Source organism: Ranitomeya imitator, chromosome 5, assembly GCF_032444005.1.
Source record: "Ranitomeya imitator isolate aRanImi1 chromosome 5, aRanImi1.pri, whole genome shotgun sequence".
NCBI classification, from domain to species: Eukaryota; Metazoa; Chordata; class Amphibia; order Anura; family Dendrobatidae; genus Ranitomeya; species Ranitomeya imitator.
Genome location: NC_091286.1, coordinates 103,108,508 through 103,135,845, shown reverse-complemented (window position 1 = coordinate 103,135,845; position 27,338 = coordinate 103,108,508). Strand labels below are relative to the sequence as shown.

The 27,338-nt window shown below is 42.2% G+C and overlaps 1 protein-coding gene across 1 annotated transcript in view; it reads right to left on the bottom strand.

The window, feature by feature from the left end:
* Positions 1-622: 622 nt before the first annotated feature.
* The window catches only part of NPHP1 (nephrocystin 1), a 97,517-nt gene continuing 70,801 nt past the window's right edge, over positions 623-27,338 (bottom strand). Inside the window, exons 18-21 of the mRNA XM_069768995.1 lie at positions 25,988-26,100; positions 21,699-21,772; positions 7,846-7,890; positions 623-2,608 (exon numbers count right to left, since the gene is read on the bottom strand). Coding sequence (XP_069625096.1) covers positions 2,330-2,608; positions 7,846-7,890; positions 21,699-21,772; positions 25,988-26,100 — 511 coding nt within the window. The 3' untranslated portion in view covers positions 623-2,329. The remainder of the gene's footprint in view (positions 2,609-7,845; positions 7,891-21,698; positions 21,773-25,987; positions 26,101-27,338) is intronic.

Below are 27,338 nucleotides of genomic sequence, written 5' to 3'. Positions count from 1 at the left end.
ACACCCACAGTCCTGTGTCCCCCAATGAGGCGAAGGAGAAAAGAACAGTCACTACTCTTCTCTTGGGGCAGCGCCATTCCAGTGACGTTGTGAAAAAAAACATTAGCAATGTTTTTTCGTCCCATATCACAAACTGTTGCAATTTTCACGGGCCACTGATGCTTTGCTTACTATAATTTCCTGATGATTCAGGAAATCCACATGTACGTTAGCAGCAATGATCAGACCCTGACAATATCTTTTGTACTGAAGCATCGCCTGAGCAGCTGTATATAGAAGAGTCACCTGTCATTGTAAACCTGTCTCTGCTGATAAGGAGCTCGCTGAAAACTCTTCCTGCAAGGACAGCAATGATGAGTTTAAAAAAGTCCCAATGGCAAGTGTGAAAATTGCAAGTTTACTATTTTTTCTTTAAATAAAACATATTTTTAAAAAATAACCTGGAACACAAAAAGCTAATTTACACAATATGTAATTTCCTGATGACACATTCCCTTAAAAGCTGCCATGGATGAAGAATGTGAAATCAGATACTTTTTTTTTTTTTTTACTTTTCAACAATCACGGGACTTTATAAAAGTCTTCTGCTAAACATATACCAGGACATAATGAAAGAGACAGATCATTGTTTAATACTTTATTAAGTACAAAAAAACTATTCAATAAAAATAATAATAATTGAGGATAAACAAACTAATCACAAAAAATCTAACAAAACAATCAAATGATATCGGTCTTGTAAATAATGTGCTGGATTAAAAAAAAAATCATACAGTGTTGTGCAAAACATAAATAAATGATGAAACAACATAAATAAAATTGAGGGGAAAAACTATTTAACTTGCGACCATCTGTGACCTAAAATCATGGCTGTTGAGGGGCACCATCTATATTAAATAATTGTCCAATCATATTTGTCTAAATTGACAGAGTATTATAACTTCCAGCATATCCGTAACTTACAGACCTACTCCTCCAACTATGGAATGATTGACACTTAATAGTGTCATATGACTCTCTTGTGCGACATCTCAGCACTGAGCAGCCACCCTCCAGTTACTGGCATTATTCCCGAGTCACTACATAGTAAGATACCATAAATTATTCAACTAAAGGGGTTTTCCATTCCAACATGATAAGTCTGCCATCACTCTGTGTAACTGCAGACTTCGCCATTTTCTGAGCCGGGAACGGCAGATACCTATGCATTACACATACTCCTGGTCAGAGCTCGTCTAGTGGGCGCATCCTCGCTCCATACAAGTGTATGATGCGAGGCCGCTCTCACAAGTCGAGCTCTGGCCAGGAGTATGTATAATGCTTACGTATCTGCCGGCAAAGTAAGCGGCAGATCCCTGCAGCGCACAGTGTGTTCACTGGGGTGATTCATAGATCTGCAGTCACACAGAGTGATTGTAGACTTATTGATTTGGACAGGACAACCCCTTTAAAACAAGGGGAGGCTTTTGAAACCTTATATAAATACCCCCAGAGAGGTGCCATTTTCACATACAGCATTCTGCACACATGTATTAAGAAGGAAGCCAACACAATTTGAAATCAAAATTTTTGCAATACCCTATGTAGGGTAAATTGAAGAAACTGCCAGACAATCATGAGTTTTCAGGTTACAGGATCCTCTACAAGACTCTAACAAAAACAGGGGTCCAACTCCGTTTATCAGTAAATCAGAAAACAATACATAAAACATAATGGAGGTTAACGTCATTATATCAATTGAGGTAATGGTGGAGTCCCAGAAGACGCGATGGCGAAACACACACTGGGATGACACGTGCAAGCTCCGATTGCCTGTATGCACTACTTACTTATGCTTTTATTACAGTGCATGGATGTATCTTACTGACTAACTTCAATGTATGCACAAGCACTTTACAATCTATTTATTTATATGAATTTTGGGTATGATATATTCATATGTAAGTGGCCAGGTGTGCCTGCACTCTAGTTGGTAAACTTATGAAACCTCTATGATGTTTTTTCTTTTATGAATTAGTGTTAGGTCATGTTCACACATTCAGTGTTTGGTCAGTATTTTACAACAGTATTTGTAAACCGAAATTAGATGTGGAACAACCAGAAGAAAAGTATAATAGAAACACGTCACCACTTCTGTATTTATCACCCACTCCTGGCTTTGGCTTACAAATACTGACGTAAAATACTGACCAAACACTGAGCATGTGAACGTGGCCATAAGCTGGATAACTTCTTGACTCATTTTAGATTTAGACCCCTGTTTTTGTAGGAGCCATATTAATTGAAATGGTGGCCATGGATGGGATTTGATGATCCTTAACGAGCAAAGTTACAATGTGACTAGAGATGTCCTTGCTGTTTCAAGAAAATCATATGTTATCTCTGAAACATCAAAAGGCTTGTGAAGACTGTCAGGAGACAGCAGGAAATGAATGGCCCCTTCTTTCTCGCGATTTTGCTTTAGAAAATCAGCAATTGCTTTCCAGCGTTCAGCTTCAGTCTCATCCTCTGCCCATCTCGGTGCCTGAAGGAACGTGGACTGTAGGAGAGGGTATGCGGTGTCATGGTACACTTGGATGAATGCCGTCTTCATAAATTCAACATCTCTCTATGAAAAAGGTAGACGTAGAGTGAGAGCAACTTAAGCTCCATAATACAGAAAACATTTTTGCGAAATGCGGTTGCAGACAAATATAATATTTTGCCCTACTTGTAGTGGGGGTTAGTTTGAAGGTGAGAAATGATATTCAATGACATGGAGATGACAAATCAGTAAATACTGTATTTTTCAGATTATAAAATTCAATTTTTTCCACTAAATTTGGAGGGAGAAAATGGGAGAGTGTTTTATAATCCAAATTGTAGCTGCGAGGGAGTTTACCAGCTGTGGTGGAGCAGGGTCCTAGGGTTGCTGCTGCTGGAGTCAGACGATGGCTGTGGGCCCCAGGCAGGTACGATAAGGTGCTTGGCGGTGCGGGGGCTCTGCCAACATTTTGTGACAGCCCAGAACTCACGTTTCGTACTCTTCCATGCAGTGGACTTTGGTAAAATGGCCACCGTAGGCGATGCATGCGCAAATTGAGATCATGGCACGGAGATCTCATCTGATATCTCAACTCCTGAGATCTCAATTGCGCATGCGTCGCTTCCAGCGACCACTTTCCTGGAGTCCCCCACATTAGAAAGTATGGAAGGTGTGGGGCTCTGGGCTGTCACAAAATGAACACCTTGTTGTAAAGGCCTGAAGACTGCAGCCATGGCGTGACTCCTACTCCCGCCAAACACCCCATCCTTCCAGCCTTGAGCTTGCAGCATCTCCTGCCTCTGCCAGCAGCGACTGTGCCACCTGGCACCCCGCTCTATCACCACTGCCCCCAGGTAAGATACTGCAAAAGCAGATTATAAGTCGCACCAGTTAAAAAAAACATTTTTTTCCTATTTTCCTCTCCAAAATTTAGGGTGCGTCTTATAAACCGGTGGGTCTTATAATCTGCAAAATACGATATATGTTATAAATAGATAAAAACACATCATCACGTCTTAAATACCATGTACTCAAAACCAACAATGCAACCACATACTGTATTAGCACCTGGCTTTAGGGATGCTGGCTCACATACTGATGAGATGCCCAGAGGGCTCACTACCTAGATGTACAGTGCCTACAAGTAGTATTCAACCCCCTGCAGATTTAGCAGGTTTACACATTTGGAATTAACTTGGCATTGTGACATTTGGACTGTATATCAGCCTGGAAGTGTGAAATGCACTGCAGCAAAAAAGAATGTTATTTCTTTATTTATTTTTTTAAATTGTGAAAAGTCTTTTCAGAGGGTCATTTATTATTCAACCCCTCAACCCACCAGAATTCTGTTTGGTTCCCCTAAAGTATTAAGAAGTAGTTCAGGCACAAAGAACAATGAGCTTCACATGTTTGGATTAATTATCTCTTTTTCCAGCCTTTTCTGACTATTTAAGACCCTCCCCAAACTTGTGAACAGCACTCATACATGGTCAACATGGGAAAGACAAAGGAGTATTCCAAGGCCATCAGAGACAAGATCGTGGAGGGTCACAAGGCTGGCAAGGGGTACAAAACCCTTTCCAAGGAGTTGGGCCTACCTGTCTCCACTGTTGGGAGCATCATCCGGAAGTGGAAGGCTTATGGAACTACTGTTAGTCTTCCACGGCCTGGACAGCCTTTGAAAGTTTTCCTCCTGCCGAGGCCAGGCTTGTCCGAAGAGTCAAGGCTAACCCAAGGACAACAAGGAAGGAGCTCCGGGAAGATCTCATGGCAGTGGGGACATTGGTTTCAGTCAATACGATAAGTAACGTACTCCACCGCAATGGTCTCCGTTCCAGACGAGCCTGTAAGGTACCTTTACTTTCAAAGCGTCATGTCAAGGCTCGTCTACAGTTTGCTCATGATCGCTTGGAGGACTCGGAGACTGACTGGTTCAAGGTTCTCTGGTCTGATGAGACCAAGATTCAGATCTTTGGTGTCAACCACACACGTGACGTTTGGAGACTGGATGGCACTGCATAAGACCCCAAGAATACCATCCCTATAGTCAAGCATGGTGGTGGCAGCATCATTCTGTGGGGCTGTTTCTCAGCCAAGGGGCCTGGCCATCTGGTCCGCATCCATGGGAAGATGGATAGCACGGCCTACCTGGAGATTTTGGCCAAGAACCTCCGCTCCTCCATCAAGGATCTTAAGATGGGTCGTCATTTCATCTTCCAACAAGACAACGACCCAAAGCACACAGCCAAGAAAACCAAGGCCTGGTTCAAGAGGCAAAAAATCAAGGTGTTGCAGTGGCCTAGTCAGTCTCCTGACCTTAACCCAATTGAAAACTTGTGGAAGGAGCTCAAGATTAAAGTCCACATGAGACACCCAAAGAACCTAGATAACTTGGAGAAGATCTGCATGGAGGAGTGGGCCAAGATAACTCCAGAGACCTGTGCCGGCCTGATCAGGTCTTATAAAAGACGATTATTAGCTGTAATTGCAAACAAAGGTTATTCCACAAAATATTAAACCTAGGCGTTGAATAATAATTGACCCACACTTTTATGTTTAAAATTTATAAAAATTTAACTGAGCAACAAAACTTTTTGGTTTGTAAGATTTATGCATCTGTTAATAAATCCTGCTCTTGTTTGAAGTTTGAAGGCTCTAACTTATTTGCATCTTATTAAACCTGCTAAATCTGCAGGGGGTTGAATACTACTTGTAGGCATTGTACTTAGCAAATGGACACTAGTCATCTTTTGGAGCATCCGTGCGACATGGACTGAGGGTTGCTCTAATCGCCATTGTGTACACGTGCTAACTAGGCTATTAGTTGTCAGTGGACCCATCCTTTCTAGGGGCATCTCTGGGATGCATTACATCTGATCCTGTGACTCGGGATCATGACATTACATATCACTACATAATTTATGCCTGCAGTTATCTATGAGTTGATAAATATTTGAAGAACTGACAAAGCGTTATTTTTACCCCTGAGGAAGCCATACATTTTAGCAGCGATACACGTGCGATTAAGGTTCTCTTCTTACGGAAGAACCAACTTTGCCTTTTTATGCTCTGTTACGTATCTAAATGAAGATCCTGTTTTTTTATTCTGTTTGTGATGTTTTGTTGTACCGTTGGATTTAAATGATAACTGAAGTCTAGACATGCCAGATTAGGCCACTAAAGATGAACCGATCGCCTTAGACAACCCTAGTCTATGAATCAGGTCAGGGCTCTCCAGCCATAAACAGGAGCTGCACGAATTTCCTTACTCTCCTGGATACCAGGCTCGCTTTATGATTAACCACCTGGCGAGATATCACCTGTGCGCCACACGCTGCACAAATGACTTCAAGCCAGGTTAGCAAATGAAAAACATGCCAGAGAACCTGAAAGCAAAGTAAATTCAAGCATCTCCTGTCCACGTACACAGAGCCCTGACCTGGCAGACTGGGGTTGGGCAAAACAATCTGCTCATTTCTACAGGCCACAGTTAATATATTGATAGTGTATTGTATATTAGTCCTGGATGGAATTGTGGACATTTTTTCAGGTATTCTCGCATTGAATGTGTACGTGGCACATCGGCATTATTATAATTATTGATGTAGTACTTTTCCTACATCTGCATACAGTAGCTGAGAGATGCGCCAGAATCATTAAGAAATGCACGCCTCTTACTGAATTTAGTGCATCTTACTTCAGCGCCACCCGTAGAAGCGCAGCAGCGTGAAACGGCCGTCGTCTCGTGACACCCACGTTCTCCTGTGAGACCTTGCTATACATTTTATGCCACAATAAAGACTGAACATTTCTTCTGGATGGTGAGTGCTCCTTTCTACTTCTCCTTCGTTGTATTGAATTTTGGACTCTGTTTTTCATAAGGAGCACCCGAACCCATAATACTGGCTGAAGAAATGCATGCGGACTTTCACTCTTGGTTTTGATTATCACAAAGAATATTTTTTAAAAAAGATTACAGAACACATGATACAAAAAATACCCAGGGGGCCAGAAAAATACCCTGCAAAAATATATATATTGTTACCACGATACAGCGAATAAGGAAATCTGCCGGATATAGATATAGCCAGATCTACCTGATGCACGCCCTTGCACATATACCAATCAACTGTGCCCCTATGGGGAATCCCTAATACATTACACAGGCGTCCACGGAAGAAGCTAAGGGCGAAACACTCGTCGGGGAGACAGGGGAATGCCGAATTACCTGATACCACGAGTCACGTTCTTCATCTTTCCACGAGTTACGGCGGTGAGATAATTTGTACTTTGCATTTTGTATTGTGTGATATTGGTATGTGCATGCCTGTGTAATGTATTAGGGATTCCCCATAGGGGCACAGTTGATTGGTATATGTGCAAGGGCGTGCATCAGGTAGATCTGGCTATACAGTATATTTTTGCATTGTACATTTAACTTAAACAGCCGCAGATTTCCTTATTCGCTGTATCGTGGTAACAATATATATATTTTTGTAGGGTATTTTTCTGGCCCCCTGGGTATTTTTTGTATCATGTGTTCTGTAATCTTTTTTAAAAAATATTCTTTGTGATAATAAATGGTAATTTTATCAGTATCTTATGGTCCTCTTCATTGGACTCAGAAGTAAATTCGACTGAGTGTCCAAATTGTTGTTATAGAGTTTGTAAGTGTTATCTTTCTTCTGAAGTTGTTCTGAACCTTGATGTGGTCATATATCACCTCTGAGAAGTTAAGAGTCACAAACTCTACCCCAGAACAAGCTCACTGACAGCACGGTGGCTCAGTGGTTAGCACTGTTGCAACGTTGGCGACCTGGGTTCAAATCCCAATAAAGACAACATCTGCAAGGAGTTTGCATGTTCTCCCCGTGTTTGTGTGGGGTTTCCTCCAGGTTCTCCGGTTTCCTTCCACAATCCAAAGACCTACTGGTAGGGAATCTAGATTGTGAGCCCCAATAGGGACAGTGATGATAATATCTATAAAGTGTTGGAAGTTAATGGCGTTATATAAGAGAGTACAATAAATAACCTATTCTGCATAGAGGATACAGAAACCAAATGGCTGACATTTTTCTAATGAAACCCAATTGCAAAAAAATATTTTTAACTGAAAACACATGCATTACATTATTTTTTAATTGCCCCCCAGAAGAAGTTTTTATCCTTATAAATATCAGTTTCATACTGAATTATATTTTAGTTTAGATAAAATTGGGCTTTCTAAAAGTTGATTCCAGGTTTATAAATAGAGATGGAAACAATCATTATTACAGGACACATTACATGCGGTAATAAAGAGCGCCATAATGAGATATTACCTTCTCTGATCTCCTCAAAGAGTTCTCTTTTTCCGCCCATCCACTCTAAAGGGTTACAAGGAAAACAATAAAGATATAAATATATTTCATTGTACATATGAATAATAATATACTGAGAAATCTATAAGATTATGACCCAAAGTGTCATCATAATGACTGTCTCAGGGAGAGGATGGCCAGTATACATTTGTATATGATGGAGTTGGAAATCTGTCATAGGAATTCTGGTCATTCTAAGGCCTCATACAGATGTCCATGGTATTTCACATACGTAAAAAAACGGTCCATGAGTTTTCAGTGTTCCATTAGTGATTTTCATGTATGAAAAAATAAATAAATTGCAAAGCTTTAAAGCTTTTCCGATACATTACAATGTAAATCATGGACAGCAAAAGGATGTCGTCTGTGTGCTGTCCATGACTTTTATGGATCCCTAAAACTTGTTCACGTAATTTTGATCTGATCAAAAATGGACTGGTCTCCGTAATTTGTTTTTTTGGAAACAAGGTCTGTAAAAAATCACGGATATGTGAACAGCTCCATAGAATATTATGAGCCATTACATGAAAAACGGTTGTCTGAACGACCTCTAAAAAAAGTGATTTTCTTAAACCGGTCTTTAGAGGAGGTTCTATACATAGAAGTGTGTGCACAATTACAGGTGTGAGTTCGGCACACCAATGAGAAAGATGTGCTCAGAGAGGTCTGCGTACTGCAATGCACACAGGTACAGGTCAATGGAATTAATACAAAACAGTGACGTGCTCCTAATATTAACCAAAGCCACCGGTCTCATGTACGAGAGAAAAATAATTGGTTTTGTTCCCATACGGTAGGCCTGCATTCCCACAGGTTCACATAGCACCAGTTCACATGTAGCACATAACAGGATGTCCAATAATAATAATAGCAATACAGTGTATTTAGAGTACTAGGAATAATAATAATAATAATAATAGTGAATGGTTGTAAGCTTCTCATTGCCAGTAAGTTGAAGATAGTCCTACACCTTCAATAACTGAGAAATCTCCTGAGAAATCCCCCCATCTCCTGTCATCTGACTGTGGGTAGGTACCTAGAGCTTAATTTCTAGGCATTAACAATTTGATGGTAGACACCGGATGGGCTGAGACAAACAATCACTCTCTTTCAATGGGAGGAAGTAGGTCATCAACATCACTTTGACGATCTGAATTAGGATTAGAATGTGAACAAGGAGGATCTCACAAGCATCTGATCAAATAATGTATATTGGTAAGACACCAAACGACAGGGCAACATATATAACAACTTAGGGTATGTGTCCACGTTCAGGATTGCATCAGGATTTGGTCAGGATTTTATGTCAGTATTTGTAAGCCAAAACCAGGAGTGGGTGATAAATGCAGAAGTGGTGCATATGTTTCTATTATACTTTTCCTCTAATTGTTCCACTCCTGGTTTTGGCTTACAAATACTGACATAAAATCCTGACCAAATCCTGATGCAATCCTGAACGTGGACACATACCCTAACACATTACAAATAATGAGTTGTCCTAGATCTGGGCTTATTTTTTTTTTTACAAAAAAATGTGATATATGGCAAGTAGCAAGTATGAGAATGTACATTAAATAATATATTTCTAAGCACATAGCCTTAACAAATCTGAAAGTGCACCCTTACCCAACTGTGTTACTAGAACCTCAAGGGCAGTACAATACGAAGCCTTATCCTTCAACACTTTAATCATCTGTTCTGCAGTTCAGCCCTTTCTTCTTTTTTTCCTAGTAGGAATTCATTATCATCGTCTGCCATATACAGTAACATTTGGAATTCAATTTGGGCATGGACACTATCTCTACAAATGTGGTAGCTCACATAATACTTGCCGCTCTTCTCCCTCTACCCTGTTAGTACATCATCTGAATAGGTGCAGAGGTTGCTGTAATCAAAGGATTTTATTAACTAGCAAGGCCCCGCTAAGAATTCTCTCAGCATATCAATCGACTTCTGCCAGTTATATAAGACACACACTTCGACATCATGTGTAAAATAACTAAAGCCTTACTATGTGCTAGACTTAATTGCAAATTTTGCAATTGGGAACCATGATCAGGTATGATCATAATAAGTTTTTGTGAGGTATAAAAATTTGAAGTGTTTTTCAAGAGAAATCCCCTTCAGGAATGCAATGAGGGTTTTTGACAAGGTTTTCAGATCCAATACATTTTTTAAAGCCTTTTGTCATGCAAAGTTTTTTTGTGGCCTTTTGACTTGAGAATGTCAATTGTCCATGAGTTCTCATAATAGAAGTGACGTCACTGCTTTTTTTTCCACTACGAGGTTTTCAAAACCTGCTTGAGAAAAAAATTAATTATATGAAAAAAAAATGTACAGGGTGGGCCATTTATATGGATACACCTAAATAAGATGGGAATGGTTGGTGATATCAACTTCCTGTTTGTGGCACATTAGTATATGGGAGGGGGAAAACTTTTCAAGATGGGTGTTGACCATGGAGGCCATTTTGAAGTCGGCCATTTTGGATCCAACTTTATTTTTTCCAATGGGAAGAGTGTCATGTGACACATCAAACCTATTGAGAATTTCACAAGAAAAACAATGGTGTGCTTGGTTGTAACGTAACTTTATTCTTTCATGAGTTATTTACAAGTTTATGACCACTTATAAAATGTGTTCAAAGTGCTGCCCATTGTGTTGGATTGCCAATATGTCCCACTCTTGACACAATGATAGCAACACCGCAGAAGAAATGCTAGAACAGACTTCCAGTATCTGTTGTTTCAGATGCTGCACATAAAAACATAAACATAAAAATAAGCATAAACAATTACCTTCAGATGACCCCAAAGATAATACTCCAAGGAGGTCAGATCGGGAGACCTTGGTGGCCATTCAACTGGCCCACGACGACCAATTCACTTTCCAGGAAACTGTTCATGTAGGAATGCTCGGACCTGACACCCATAATGTGGTTGTGCATCATCTTGCTGGAAAAACTCAGGGAACGCGTCATCTTCAGTGCATAAAGAGGGCAACACATCATCATGTAGCAATTTCAGATATCCAGTGGCATTGAGGTTTCCATTGATGAAGAATGACCCAATTATCTTTGTACCCCACATACCACACCATGTGGAGATAAGAGATGTGCAGCATCTGAAACAATGGCTACTGGAAGCCTGTGCTGGCATTTCTTCTGTGGTGTTGCTATCAGTGTGTCAAGAGTGAGAGAAGTGGGTTGCATTGACAATCCAACACAATGGGCAGCACTTTGAACACATTTTATAAGTGGCCATAAACTTGTAAATAACTCATGAAAGAATAAAGTTACGTTAAAACCAAGCACACCATTGCTTTTCTTGTGAAATTCTCAATAAGTTTGAAGTGTCACATGATCCTCTTCCCATTGAAAAAAATAAAGTTAATCCAAAATGGCTAACTTCAAAATGGCCGCCATGGTAACCACCCATCTTGAAAACTATTCCCCCTCCCGTATACTAATGTGCCACAAACAGGAAGTTGATATCACCAACCATTCCCATTTTATTCAGGTGTATCCATATAAATGGCCCACCCTGTATTCAAAGAGTATTTGAAGCTGCTTCAAAATCTATGTAAAAAACTACATGTGAACAAAGTCTAAGGCTGCAGTTAAACCCAACAGTTATATTTAGACACATTTTTGGTTCTTGCCTGAAGTATCTACAATTAATGGAAGAACCATGCAAGTTCAGTTCAGGAATACCATGTATTCAGTGGTAAAGCAGATGTCACTGACCAAAAATGACTCCATAAGAAACTATAGAATTGTTTTTGAAAATATTTTTACTCCCGCTTTTTTCTACTAGCTAAAGAGATAAGGAACAAGGCTTATTAAGGTTTATATTAAATGGCTTTTAATAAACTGTGTTGTAACTTTCCTAACAATGAGGCACTGTGTCTTCAGGTCGTTCAGAAGAACATCTGAGCTAGCCACCTAAAATGAATTCTGAGGCATAACCGAAAATAGAGATTGCCTGGGCACAGATAGAAAATTAGTGACAAATCCTTCCAGCCATCACTTACCATTTGTAGTACTCTTATCATCTTACCCATGAAAGGGGCCTTTAGGTGTGACTGCAACGTGACTGCAACCTGTGCAAACCCTACAGCCACACCACGGACTGTCAAAACTGACTGACAAAACACAAGTTAATTATATTTAAATGTCTCTTCATGAATACATCAAGACTCTACAAACAAGTCCCGCAAGAACTATTAGTACTGTAACTGCACAAGTCTCCCAGGGTGGAAGCCATACATTACCAGTTTCAGAATCATGCCATCTACTCCTTCATAAACTCATATATAGACGTTTTCAAATAAGCAAATGATGGCACAGTGCCAAGATATACCATCACTTGTTGATCAGTAGGGGTCAGATCCCTAGGACCACTGTCAATTGGTAGAAGTTCAATTGCAAGAAAGTAGTATTTCTCTGCACAGCTCCTGGATGAGAGGTGCTATACATAACACAATGACACTGATAGCTGCATTTTTGTGATTGGTCAGGGTCAGTTTGGTCAGACTTCCACCAATCAGCAAATAATTTTACCATCAATTGCTAATGTGGAAAAAGTCCCGTATAAAGCTATTATGTCACATCTAAGAAGTATTTGGCCGGATAGTTTCTGTTGATGAATATTATCTGCTGTTGCAATGGCAAACCCGAATGACCAACAATACCTGGGGATTACTAACCACCTATAAGCAATTGTTTGAGCAAGTCTTACTTCCTTCTTATTCCTGGAATACGGCAGATTGAAGCGATGAGTAAATGGGTTTTCCTATATAAGCAAATGACGATATATTACTAGGAGATGCAGTCCCAACCAGTTGCTAGAAGTACAGTTGCAAGTAGTTGATAGTATTTCTCCTCACTTCGCCTGGTTAGGTCTCAGTCACACGACTGTGTTTTTAACGTGTTCGTGATAAAAATTTTAACGGTGCCATCAGTGCTATGGATCAGTGTGTCATCAGTGTATGGTCCGTATATCCTGTTTTTACCATCAATGTGTCATCAGTGGATGGATAACACCGAGGAGCAATTTTGAACATCATTTTTATTGAGTTTAATTATTTTGCTGATTTAGACTAAAATTGGCATGCTGATTTCAAAACAGCAGTTAAGATAGTTTTCTTCTATCACGTCGTTTTTTTCTCTACAGTTTATCTTAATATGATCTCTCTAGGCTGAGGGTAGCACTAGCGCTCTCCTGTTGGCTGAAAGCGAACCGCCCTAGAGTGGAGAGAAGTGGAGGACCACCAGGGTGACCGACAACAGGATGTTATTTCAGTTACACGTGAGACAGTGTGGCAAGAGGTTGTGTGCCACTCTGTATAGTAAAACATATTCCAGAAGTCTGTATACAAGGGGTTAGCAGAATTAATTTTTTTATTTACACACTTATTTCCTTTCTTTCAGATCTGTCCGTCTCTGTTATTTCTCATCGTAAGTGCCTAAACAGCCCAGATTAATTTAGCTTCACCAATCCTAGTCAAAGGACAAACATCAACACACTTGTCAAGTAAGCAAATGCATCCAGTATTTCAGAGTAAAACTTGGTGATCAAAATAAGTCTTGGGCCCCTCACAAGATGTTCACGCAGCGTGTCAAGAGTTTACGAATGTGGATGAAGTGAATACGTGATAAGATGCCATTTAGTATACCTACACTGGTTACGAAAAGTATTCAGACCCCTTTAAATTTTTCACTCTTTGTTTCATTGCAGCCATTTGGTAAATTCAAAAGAGTTCATTTTTTTTCTTATTAATTTACACTCTGCACCCCATCTTGACTGAAAAAAAACAGAAATGTAGACATTTTTGCAAATTTATTAAAAAAGAAAAACTGAAATATCACATGTTCATAAATATTCAGACCCTTTGCTCGGTATTGAGTAGAAGCACCCTTTTGCTTGTCTTCTTGGGAATGATGCAACAAGTTTTTCACACCTGGATTTGGGGATCCTCTGCCATTCTTCCTTGCATATCCTCTCCAGTTCAGTCAGGTTGGATGGTGAATGTTGGTGGACAGCCATTTTCAGGTCTCTCCAGAGATGCTCAATTGGGTTTAGGACAGGACTCTGGCTGGACCAGTCAAAAATGGTCACAGAGTTGATCTGAAGCCACTCCTTTGTTATTTTAGCTGTATGCTTATTGTCATTGTTTTGTTGGAAGGTGAAACTTTGGCCAAGTCTGAGGTCCAGAGCACTCTGGAAGAGGTTTTCATCCAGGATATCCATGTACTTGGCTGCATTCATGTTTCCTTCAATGGCAACCAGTCGTCTTGTCCCTGCAGCTGAAAAACACCCCCATAGCAGGATGCTGCCACCACCATGTTTCACTGTTGGGATTGTATTGGACAGGTGACGAGCAGTGCCTGGTTTTCTCCACACATACTGCTTAGAATTATCACCAAAAAGGTCTATCTTCATCTAGTCAGAGCAGATAATGTTATTTCTCATGGTCTGGGAGTCCTTCATGTGTTTTTAACAAACTCTATGCGGGCTTTCATATGTCTTGCACTGAGGAGAGGCTTCCGTGAGGCCACTCTGACATAAAGGCACAACTGGTGGAGGGCTGCAGTGATAGTTGACTTTGTGGAACTTTCTCCCATCTCCCTGCTGCATCTCTGGAACTCAGCCACAGTGATCTTGGGGTTCTTCCTTACCTCTCTCACCAAGGCTCCTCTCCTACGATTGCTCAGTTTGGCTGGACGGCCAGGTCTAGGAAGACTTTTGGTGGCCCCAAACTTCTTCCATTTAAGGATTATGGAGGCCACTGTGCTCTTAGGAACCTTGAGTAATGCAGACATTCTTTTGTAACCTTGGCCAGATCTGTGCCTTGCCACAAATCTGTCTCTGATAATTCTCAGTTGGTCTGACATACACTGTGAGCTGTAAGGTATTATATAGACAGGTGTGTGCCTTTCCAAATCAAGTCCTATCAGTTTAATTAAACACAGCTGGACTCCAATGAAGGAGAAGAACCATCTCAAGGAGGATCACAAGGAAATGGACAGCATGTGACTTAAATATGAGTGTCTGAGCAAAGGGTCTGAATACTTATGCCAATGTGATATTTCAGTTGTTCTTTTTTAATACATTTGCAAGAATGTCTACATTTCTGGGGGTTTTGTCAGTCAAGATGGGGTGCAGAGTGTACATTAATGAGAAAAAATAGGGATTTTTGTGTACTCACTGTAAAATCCTTTTCCCCGAGCCATTCATTGGGGGACACAGACCGTGGGTGTATGCTGCTGCCACTAGGAGGCTGACACTAAGTGATACAAAGAAAGTTAGCTCCTCCCCTGCAGTATACACCCTCCTGCTGGCTCTCAGCTAACCAGTTCGGTGCAAAAGCAGTAGGAGATCAATAACAACATATGAGCGTATAGCATGTCATATTATATATGAGAGTATAGCATGTCAGATTATAAAAACAAGCATAAGATCAGGCCCTGTGTAACCACTACTTACAAGTGTGCCACTGCGGCCTACAGAGTCCGCCTGCCCAGATGCAATGCATGCAGCCTGGATGAATCCGCAAGCTTGCAGGCGTGCCTTGCCGACGCCTGGTGCCTAGAACCCTTGATAGACAGGGAGATAGGCTGACATGTAGTACGGAAGGACTCCAGGATGGTGAAACGAATCCACCAGGCTAACATGGCCAATGAAACGGCTAAACCCTTCCTGAAAGCATCAGGAAGCCTTCCTCTTACCATCAGGAAGCCCAAATAAAGCATCCAAACTTCGGAAGGACGCCGTCGAGACGTATCTACTCAGAGCACTCACTTCATCCAGAATATGGGGAACTCATTCCATTTTGTGGACTGGTGCCGAAAGAGATGAGGGAAGAACTATGCCCTCATAACAGTGGTAATACAATACCACCTTAGTAACAAGGGATGGGGAAGGCCTGAGGACAACCTTGCCTTGAAGGTAATAAGGGAAAAAAATCTGAAAGAACAGAGCAGCTAGCTCCAAAGACTCGTTAGGGTGAGGATATCGCAGAGAAAAAAGGGCGACCTTCCCTGATAGTAAAGTCTGCCCGGATGAAAAGGAGTCTACTGTAAGACTCCTAGGAACAGTAAGGTCCCAATGATCTAACGGTATGCGATAGGGAAGAACTACGTGAGAAAGTCCCTACTTGCAGTTTTGCTACAATAAGGCGGAAAGATACTAGCTCCGCAAACAAAAAATGACGTGGTCAGTGCGGATCTCTGAGGATCACTGGGCCCCTTTCTGCTTCCGAAAGGCTTTCGGAAGTAGTGGAAGGGGAGTTATGGAAACTGGTACCACGGAAGAACCAGAGCATGCTGTGCGATGGCTCTTGGATCTCGAGGCCGAACCACGAACTCGAGTACATTGGCATTGTCTGGATGCCATCCGATCTACAACTGGAGAGCTCCAGTGAAGGCAGATCTGATGGAAGACTTCGGGGTGAAGTTCCCACTGACTAGAGGCGGAACCCTGACGGCTGAATTTGTTTGCCGTCCAGAGTTCTACTCCTGGGATATATACTGCAGAGATCACCGAATGATAGATCTCGGCCCTTCAGAGAATGTGAGGTACCTCGGTCATGGCGCCTGACCGTGGGTACCTGCTAGATGATTGACGTATGGCACCGCCGTGGCATTATCCAATTGAATTCGGATGGGGTGACCCGCCAGAAGGCAGTGGACCTGCTGTAGGACTACCGTTTGGATCTCCAGAGCAATGACAGGGAGAAGAAGACTGGCATTGGTAGTTACTAATAACCATTGAACCGGGAGAAAGAAGGAGCTCAGAGACTATCGTCTGTTTGACTTGCTGAAAACGAGCGGAGCAAAGGAAACCGCTTCCATTGTCATCACCATTTTTCCTCAGAACCCTCCTAGCAAATGGAATGAAATGAGGGGATGAGTAATCAAATGAGCTAGCTCCCTGTTGAAGGGCCATGACCTTGTCTCGAGCGAGAATTACCATCCTTCTGGAAGTGTGCAGGATCATCCTCAAAAAGGAGGACCTTGTCAAACGTTGTTAGAAGTTTGAGGTCCAGGATCAGTCTTACTTTTCGTTCCCCTTTTTGGAACCAAGATCCCTTAGATCTAGACTTTCCTGGACAACCCTTATACAATCCTTTGTCAGTCTCCCGCTCAAAAGATTTGATTGGCCAGTTGTACTGACTTCGGGAAAAGGTTACTGGTGTGAATTAAGGTAGTTAAGGTCTCCAGCCAGGAGACCATTGCTCTAGCAATCCATGCGCCGGCTAGGGAGGGTAGAGTGCTGAACCCAAAGCCGCAAGACGGAACTAACCAGATTTGCTATCTGACAGTCCGTGGTATTTTTAACTGATGATAAATCGGGCAGGGATACTGGTAGGTATACCACAGGAGATTCTACCCGATTAATCTGCCAAGTGGCAGAATGCGCGGCTGCACCCAGCAGATCATAGTCTCTTGCCATCGCCGCTCTCTTTTGACGGTGCAGAGATAAAAAATTAGGAACCCTCGTTCCATCAACCTCTTAACAGGGAAGTGGAGAGGAATTGTCTGCCTTCTTGCATCAGCCGCTAAATAGTGGTGATGCAGAGGGGGGTGCTCGTACGCCAAAAAGGGTACCTCTGTACATCCACAGAGTTTAGGTCTCCGAGTGGACAGGACAGGTTGTTTGGCGTTAGGCCTGGATGCAGAAGAGGATACATGGAGGCGACACTCCGTGTGCTCGTTTGTTGATGGTGTGGGGAGATCGGTGCCCTTTAAAGGACCCGCCACCCTTAAAATCAGACCAGGCATGGCATCCCACGTAGAGGCTTCTGTCCAGTGAATTGCTTATCCGGACTGAATGGCAAATGCTCTACAAAGGAGTTTAGTCTCCTTATGAGGGACACTTCGTAGTCTAGAGCAGAACCAGAATCCTTGTCAATGTACTGAGATTGGTTGATGGTATAAATAGGCAAGTCATCCTTCTCTGAAGCTCTGGCAAGTCCAGGCAATATCCGATCCATATTCAGAGCCTTGTTGTCATCACATCATTGGTGAGGGAGTAGGAAACGAAAACTTCAGTTTTCTAGATGCCTGTATGTTTCTAGACGCCTGTACGTTTCTAGAATACTTGCGGCCACTGCTAGCCGACGGCTCCCATGTAGGATAGGTACTATGTATATCGATCCTGCGAGCACTCCGAGCCACATTGGGTACACGAAGGGATTCAATCTCTTGGTCAGAGAACCAAGGATTGCAGTCATTGACGAAGTCCACTGAGGGGAACTAGGTACTCTAGGATAAGCTAAGGTCGGCGGCGGAGGGCTCCTCGGATTGAACATGCGCCCTTAAGACCAGGGAATACTGGTCATGTGCCTTTAAGACCAGGGGAATACTGGTCATGCACCTTTAAGACCAGGGAATACTGGTCATGCGCCTTTAAGACCAGGGAATACTGGTCATGCACCTTAAAGACCAGGGAATACTGGTCATGCGCCCTTAAGACCAGGGAATACTGGTCATGCGCCTTTAAGACCAGGGGAATACTGGTAATGTGCCTTTAACACTAGAGAATACTGGTCATGCACCTTTAAGACAAGGGAATAATGGTCATGCGCCTTTAAGACCAAGGAATACTGGTCATACGCCTTTAAGGCCAGGGAATATTGGTTGTGTGGCTTTAAGACCAGGGAATACTGGTCATACGCCTTTAAGACCAGGGAATACTGGTCATGCGCCTTTAAGACCAGGGAATACTGGTAATGCGCCTTTAAGACCAGGGAATACTGGTCATGCGCCTTAAAGACCAGGGAATACTGGTCATGCGCCTTTAAGACCAGGGAATACTGGTCATGCCCCTTTAAGACCAGGGAATACTGGTCATGCACCTTTAAGACCAGGGAATACTGGTCATGCACCTTTAAGACCAGGGAATACTGGTCATGCGCCTTTAAGACCAGGGAATACTGGTCATGCGCCTTTAAGACCAGGGAATACTGGTCATGCGCCTTTAAAACCAGGGAATACTGGTCATGCGCCTTTAAGACCAGGGAATACTGGTCGTGTGGCTTTAGGTCAGGTACTTCCTTACACGGGTACTGATGTAGAGTCGATGTGCCTCTTTAATGCAAAAACCGTCGCCCCTGTTAAGCCGGCAGGGTGGACCAATATGGCCACCGGGAGTTGCAGAGTTGATAAAATCTCGCAGAGAGCGAGAAGCGCCAATTCGGGGGGCGGAGTCACGGACACGATGTTGAATAGGCCCAAGCCGGGGCCTAAATTTTTGCAGCCGGCAGGGGCGACACCAGCGGTTGAAGTTAGGGGTGTTGTTGCCAGGCGAGAAGCGCCAGAAAAGCGGGCAGAGCCGCCTTATTGCCATAGTGGAGGCGCGGCTTCCGGGATGCCGCCTACACATCGGCTGAACCCGGGGGGTACATTTTTGCAGCCGGCCGGAGCGTTACCTCAGGGAGGTGGGCCACAGGGAAGTGGCTGAGGCTGCCTGTCAGCATGTGGATATCCCACTGAAGATGGATCCACTCACCATCGGTGCGCGTCCCGTCATGGAGCCGCCGTGGATGTGGGTTTCAGCGCTGTTCTGTGCAGCGTGGACGGTGCATGAGATTTCAGAAATATCATTTTGCCATTTTCAATGTACAAAATCAATCTTGTTTATACACATAAAGGTTATCCTTATGCAGATTGCTGGTCAATGCAGCTGCAAATCGATTTGCTAGGTAAGAAATTAGCTTTTGATATATTTAAGAATTCGGGCATTACTTATAAAAATCCATTCATCAATAAATCAGATGGTAGAAATTGCAAATAACATTAATTCACAATTCTTTTCCTTCATTTGTTATTCAGTCATGCAAACAATTGCTTACTGCAAATTGACTTTTAAAAGAATCTATATATATAATTGTCTAAGTGTCACTTCCGTCTGTCTGTCTGTCCTTCTGTCACGGTTATTCGTTCGCTGATTGGTCTCGGCAGCTGCCTGTCATGGCTGCCGCGACCAATCAGCGATGGGCACAGTCCGATTAGTCCCTCCCCTACTCCCCTGCACTCACTGCCCGGCGCCCGCTCCATAATCCCCTCCACTCACCGCTCACCCAGGGTTAATGGCAGCAGTAACAGCCCGCGGTGTAACGCGCTCCGTTACCGCTGCTATTAACCCTGTGTGTCCCCAACTATTTACTATTGATGCTGCCTATGCAGCATCAATAGCAAAAATAGGTCATGTTACAAATAATTTAAAAAAAAAAAACCTGCTATACTCACCCTCCGCCGCCTTTGCCGCTCCTCGCCACGCTCCCGGGACCGCTCCATTGCAAGCGGCTGGGCAATATACTACGTCACTGGGCAATATACTACGTGGCTGGGCAATATACTACGTGGCTCTGTGCTGTATACTACGTGACTGGGCAATATACTACGTCGCTAGGCAATATACTACGTGACTGGGCAATATACTACGTGGCTGGGCAATATACTACGTGACTGGGCAATATACTACGTGGCTGGGCAATATACTACGTGGCTCTGTGCTGTATACTACGTGACTGGGCAATATACTACGTCGCTAGGCAATATACTACGTGACTGGGCAATATACTACGTGGCTGCGCAATATACTACGTGACTGGGCAATATACTACGTGGCTGCGCAATATACTACGTGACTGGGCAATATACTATGTGGCTGCACAATATACTACGTGGCTGGGCAATATACTACGTCGCTGGGCAATATACTACGTGACTGGGCAATATACTATGTCGATGGGCAATATACTATGTGACTGGGCAATATACTACGTGACTGGGCAATATACTACGTGGCTGCGCAATATACTACGTGACTGGGCAATATACTACGTGGCTGGGCAATATACTACGTGGCTCTGTGCTGTATACTACGTGACTGGGCAATATACTACGTCGCTAGGCAATATACTACGTGACTGGGCAATATACTACGTGGCTGCGCAATATACTACGTGACTGGGCAATATACTACGTGGCTGCGCAATATACTACGTGACTGGGCAATATACTATGTGGCTGCACAATATACTACGTGACTGGGCAATATACTACGTCGCTGGGCAATATACTACGTGACTGGGCAATATACTATGTCGATGGGCAATATACTATGTGACTGGGCAATATACTACGTGACTGGGCAATATACTACGTCGATGGGCAATATACTACATGGACATGCATATTCTAGAATACCCGATGCGTTTGAATCGGGCCACCATCTAGTGTCCAATAATTACCTTAATGCGGCTGAAAATGTATTTCCCAAAGTGGCCATTCTCACTGCGAAAGTTGGTCTGTGCGGCCACCAAACACAGAAATCAATAGGGCAATTGGAAACAATCAGTATTTCAATGTGGTCTCATTCATTTTTTGACAAGTGCAACCATTGAAAAACTAAAAAAGCTTCTTATTCTGGGTGATGATGGGATTGCCTGATGTAGGTTACCCAGTCGTAATACTTTTATGTGTTTTATTAGACATAACAAAATTATTCTGGTTTACAATTTTCTACTTTCTACATACTTTCAAGATTCCTAGCTTACGTCTTGAGGATACAAATCTGTACTGATCAAGTGATGGACACGTGATAGATTTTAGTTAGTAAAAAAGGTTACTTAGAAAGTAATGGCTTCTAGCAGGCTGATTCTGCTCTATGAGGTTGATAGAATGAAGAATAAAAACAAAATGCTGTTACATAGTATGGTAGACACAGAGATGGCAGAAGATGTGAATGAAGGGAAGGGGTACAGGTACAATTGTGTCCAGTGTCTTGTGCAAATTATTGACTGACCCTTAAAGCATCCATGACATCTGTCTGTTCCATAAGTCTGGGAAAAGTTGCCAACACAGGATTGCAAATCAAATCTGAAACAGAAAAAGAAATTCAAACTATGAACATATTCACCCAAGAATAGTTTTAGAAGTCTATCCAACTTTTTTTTTTCACATTTGAATAGTAAATCATCTGTGACGTAAGCGAAGTGATAATGATTACATATGTTCACACCAGCTATTTTACAAACATATGATTTCAATTGCAGGGACAGAGATTATCTACTTACAGCGAAGTCCACATCTGCACTATTTTTTTAAAGTCTTTACTGAACCTAAAGCATAGATAAAGACAAAGCCTATTTCTTGTCATTATGACTTGTATCGTTCATTTTCACAAGTTTACTCCTCGGCAGACTCTATGATTCAATTTTAGTTGTCTCAGAGCTGGTGGGTGGAGACTTGCTGTTATATCTCCCATAAACACAGATATGAGGGATTCCTGCTTTCCTGTCTCTATTTTGCACAATTTCAGAAGCAGCAGTAGCACAGAGCCCATTATACAGGAGTACTGAGCAGTGAAGCTGTGAGCCCAGCACTGAAATGGATTACCGTATTTTTCGGATTTTAAGATGCACTTTTTTCCCCAAAATTTTGGGGGAAAATCGGATATACCTTACTGGCCGCGATGGAGCAGGGTCCCATGGTTGCTGCTGGAGGAGGCAAGAGTGGAGCGTTGCTACAGGCTGCAAACCTGGGATGAGAGGGTGTTTGGATGTGTGCCGCTGCGGGTATTCGGTGGCGCGGGGGCTCCGCCGACATTTTGTGAAAGCCCAGAGCCACCGTACTTACATGGTTTACTATGGGGTGGACTCCGGGAAAATGGCTACCGGGGCGGCGCACGGGCAGATGGAGATCTCGGCACCAAGATCTCGGGAGATGAGATCTCAGCGCCAAGATCTCCAACTGCGCATGCGCCGCCACGGCAGCCATTGTCCCGGAGTCCACCACATAGTAAGCCATGTAAGTGCGGGGGCTCTGGTCTTTCAAAAAATGTCGGTGGAGCCCCCGCAACGGGGCATATCCAAACACCCCCTTATCCCAGCCTATGGCCTGCAGAAACCCTCCACTCTTACCTCTTCCAACAGCGACCCTGGGACCTTGCTTCACTGCAGCCACCACCCCCCGTAATCAATAGGACGCATGGATTGTAAGAAGCACCACTGTTTTATCCAAAAAAAAGTTTTTCTTTCTTATTTTTCTCTTCAAAATTTGGGGTGTGCCTTTCAATCTGGTGCGTCTTATAAACTGCAAAATACGGTAAATACTAGAAAGCAGCAGTAGTGTTTCTCGGCCTCTCTTACTTTACTATTCCCTTTTCATCCCTCTACACACTCCATAAATTTCAAAAGGCAGCAGTAATCTAATCTTCCAGTGAGCTGGCAGCCTTGCCTTGCTTTGATCAAGACAGATTTTAGTCGTTTTTGAGAGTGAATGGTAAATTAAAGGGAACCTGTCAGCAGGATTGTGCACAGTAACCTACAGACAGTGTCAGGTCGGCGCTGTTATACTGATTAAAACGACACCTTGGTTGATGAAATCCATCTTGTGGTTGTTGTTTAATCTTTATTTTCAGTTTTGAGTCAGTGACCTGTCAGAAGCCATACACATGAATACTTAATCAGAGCACCACATGAAGACTCCCCATAGGCCACCCCGGAGCACGAGCATATCATTAACTCAAAACTGAAAATTAATATTAAACAACAACCACAAGACGGATTTCTTTACCCAAGGTGTCATTTTAATCAGTATAACGGCGCTGAACTGACACTGTCTGTAGTTTACTGTGCGCAATCCTGCTGACAGGTTCCCTTTAAGGAGTCTTATAGGAGAAGAAGTTTTTTGTACCTTAAGACACAAGCATATTTATCTGATAAAATACATGACAAATGGCTTTAGATTTGACTGTACTGATTCCAGCAAAAGTTTCTTGAAAGTACATTTAATGATTAATAGTACAATCTGATATTTTTAATCAAATCATAGTGTTGATTCTATAATGTTAATGCATCTGAAACCGAGCACGACTATATAGCAAATCTTCCAGATCCACTTAGTACTGATGACTGGCTACCTTTTAATGTACTGTGTGAACGTAGACACATCTGTGATTTTATATATATATATATATATATATATATATATATATATATATATATATATATATATGTTCCTGAAACGACAGCTGATTTGGGAAAGTGACATTACCCGCAATTGACCAGGTCTGCCGAAATGAGAGCCGCTGCTTAACAGCTCTCTACGCTGTCTCCTAGGTAGGGGACCCCTACATGCCATTCATATACCTTATTAGAGCCCTTTACAATATGAGACAAGGGCTACAGTTGGAAACAATGGTTCATATATTCTGAATTTTGAAAACATTAAACTTTCTATGTAGCGATGACATATTGCACTGAGAAAGCAATGAATGAACGCCTTTGTACAACCTGTTCAACCTACACATAATTATCGGCATAATTATAACCTTCAGGTATCGTGCATTTAAATATTACGTGCATTTTATTTTAATTTTAACTGGTAGTCATTACAAATATCCTGTTAGACGGGATTGTATGTGTAGGGTAAGAGATGTCCGATTATTATGTTATTATCGGCCTTCCGCTGGAACTTATGCCATTCCCGGTGAAATAGTTTATGGCTGAACTAGCGCCACTGTAGAAGTTCATTTCTGCAAAGCCGGCAGAAGCACAATGAATTGGCTGTTACATTTACAATCACAAATCAGACACTTATAATTGACTGTTGTCAGCAAGTTCTATAAAAAAAAACACAACGAAAGCTGCAAATTGTCTGCTGAATGCATAACCTCAAAGTGGAAACCCATAGGGCTTCTCATCAAGTTGTCGATTTTGCTTTTCTTTAAATAACTGTATCACCGACCTAATTGGATAAATTGATAAAAAGTATCTGTTATTTAAAAATATTAAAAAAAATGTATCTATTTACATTTCCATCGCACTAGGGGATCATACATTTACATGTCATAATAAGGAATCATATCATAGCCACCAAAGTCAATATCAGAGGATCTGGTGCCAAATCAATAATAACAATATTAATACTCCCGAGTCCCCTGAGGTGCCACCCAGTACAGGATGGGCGAAACGCATTGAAACAGGGACACGTATCAGCATGCTAGGAAGTGTCATGTAACAGTAATGTGATCCCTTATGATGATATGAGGTGATAGTTTACATTTCAGACGCTGTCAATTTAAAGGGGTTGTCCGGTCCAAATTGATAAGTCTGCAGTCACTCCGAGTGACTGTAGACCTATGAATCCCCCCAGTGCATGCACTGTGCTCTGCGGAGGTTCACCGCTTTCAGACCCTGGACCAGAGAATATGTATGCGGTATATATACTCCCAGCCAGTGGGTGCAGCCCCGCTCTCCATACACTTGTATCGAGCGAGCCCGCGCCCCGTCTAGTGATGCGGCCGGCCAGTGAGTGTTGCACTAAAGGGCACAGTCTTGCTCCATACAGGTGTATGGAGAGCGAGGCAGCACTCACTACGGGAGTGTGTATAACGCAAACATACCTTCCAGTCCCGGTCTGAAACCAGCCAATCCCTGCAGCGTACAGTGCATGCGCTGGGGGGATTCAGAAGTCTGCAGTCACACAGAGTGACTGCAGACTTACCGATGTGGACAGGACAACCCCTTTAATATCTGGCAAGTGCAATTCCATAGTATAATAGTGGTGTTTGATAAATTTGAAGCAGGAATTATGATATTTACTTCCTATAAACAAAATCCTAAATAGAATTTCTACATTAAACTGTAACGTTGCCAAATATATTTTTGAATAAAAGATACTTTTTATCCATTCATCCACTCAGGTCAGTGATATAAAAACACAATGTGTGCACATTATTAAAACTGCTAATATACGAGTCTGATGCTTTTTAGGATATGGACATGAATGTGTTGCTTTCACTACAATATTAATTCAGGCTCATAAAAACGTCTAGCAAGTTTGTCAAATTAAAATTCAGCGCCACTCCCAAACCACCTGCTCTGCTACCTCTCCCTTTTATTAATGTGCCAGGTGGCCACAGCAGCCAAGTGCTGCTGCAGAGGTGACATGCCATCACACTAATTGGCTGATGCAGGGTCATTAAACGAGAACTCACCTTTTGCACTGCAAATACAAGAGAAAGTGGCAAAATACAATGGGAATATGAAAATAATAAAGAAAACTAAAAGCAGAGTCATGCATTTGTACCTGTGCTCTGCACGTTACTTCTTTGTTTCAGAAGCACAATGCCGAGGATTTGCCGGTAGAACACCAACAGTGGAATATGGCACATGCTGCCAACCAATGTCTCAGGAAGCAGACTGCAAGAAACGCAAGTTACTGATTATGTGTTTGTGTGCTAAGAGTCTACAGAATCTCTTCTACAGATTAATTTTTCATCCTTGCACCATCCTTATGTTTTCAGGTTAATGTTGGGTTTACAATGGCCAAATTAGGTTATAAAATGACCATTAATCAACAATATATAAGTGAATCCATGCTCGTTTTCCAGCCAGTAGACAGGCCTAATAAAATTTATGGGAACAAAACTGTCGTAACGCAATCGTTCTGTATTCAGAAAATATCATCGCTATTGGCAGCACATTGACTGTTTATATGTTTATATAGGACTATGCTGCCGATAACAATGATTTTTATGCTGGCATAGGGGATCTATTATCCAAAGCACTTTATGGGTGATTGCAGCAATATTTGCACAGATCTTGTAATTAACCTGTGTAAAGGGGCATTAAAGGAGTCCTCCAAGAATGTAATAAATTTGCCCCATCACATATTTCAAATGGCAACCCGGCCTAGTCACGCGTCAGGACAGACTTGTCTGAAGACATACTGCTCCCAGTAACTGTGTCACAACTGAAAGAAGCAGGACTGTGAGAGGAGAAGTGTTTGAAATAAATCTTCTCCTCAGCCGACTGAGCACAAATGTTTTTTTCTCTAGCTTCAGTTTTCTGTTCTTAGCCAGTTGAGAAGCAGATTTATTTCTTCTCCTGTGACACACTTCTTTTTGGCTCGCAGAGGTATGTGTGCTTATAATCTTGCTACTGTCAGTTGAGACACTGGTGCAGGAAAGAGTTTCTTCAGGCTGCAACCTGTCCAGTCACATGACTAGGACGGCCTGACGTTTGAATTATGTGAAGGGGCCATTTAATTACATTCTCGATTAACCCCTTTAACAATCAAAATTCAAGGTTAACCTAACAAATAATATAGACCTGAAAGAGAGCTGAAAGTCTATGGATACAAGGGAAAATAACAACTAAAACCATCACTCGCGGCCATAATACTTACACAGCATACCTAATCTAAGGTTTATTTTGTTAGTCCTATTAATGTAAATACTTTTATGATAAAAAAAGACAAAAGTATTACAAGAGTGATCTCTTTATTGGCTAACCAGAAAAATTATATTTGTAAGCTTTTCATAGCTTCTTTTTCAGGCGAGTTTACAAATGAACTACTGACAGACGAGCACAACATTTAAGAGATGTTACACCATAACATTTGTGCATGGGGTGGATGGGCGATGCCTAATGTTACC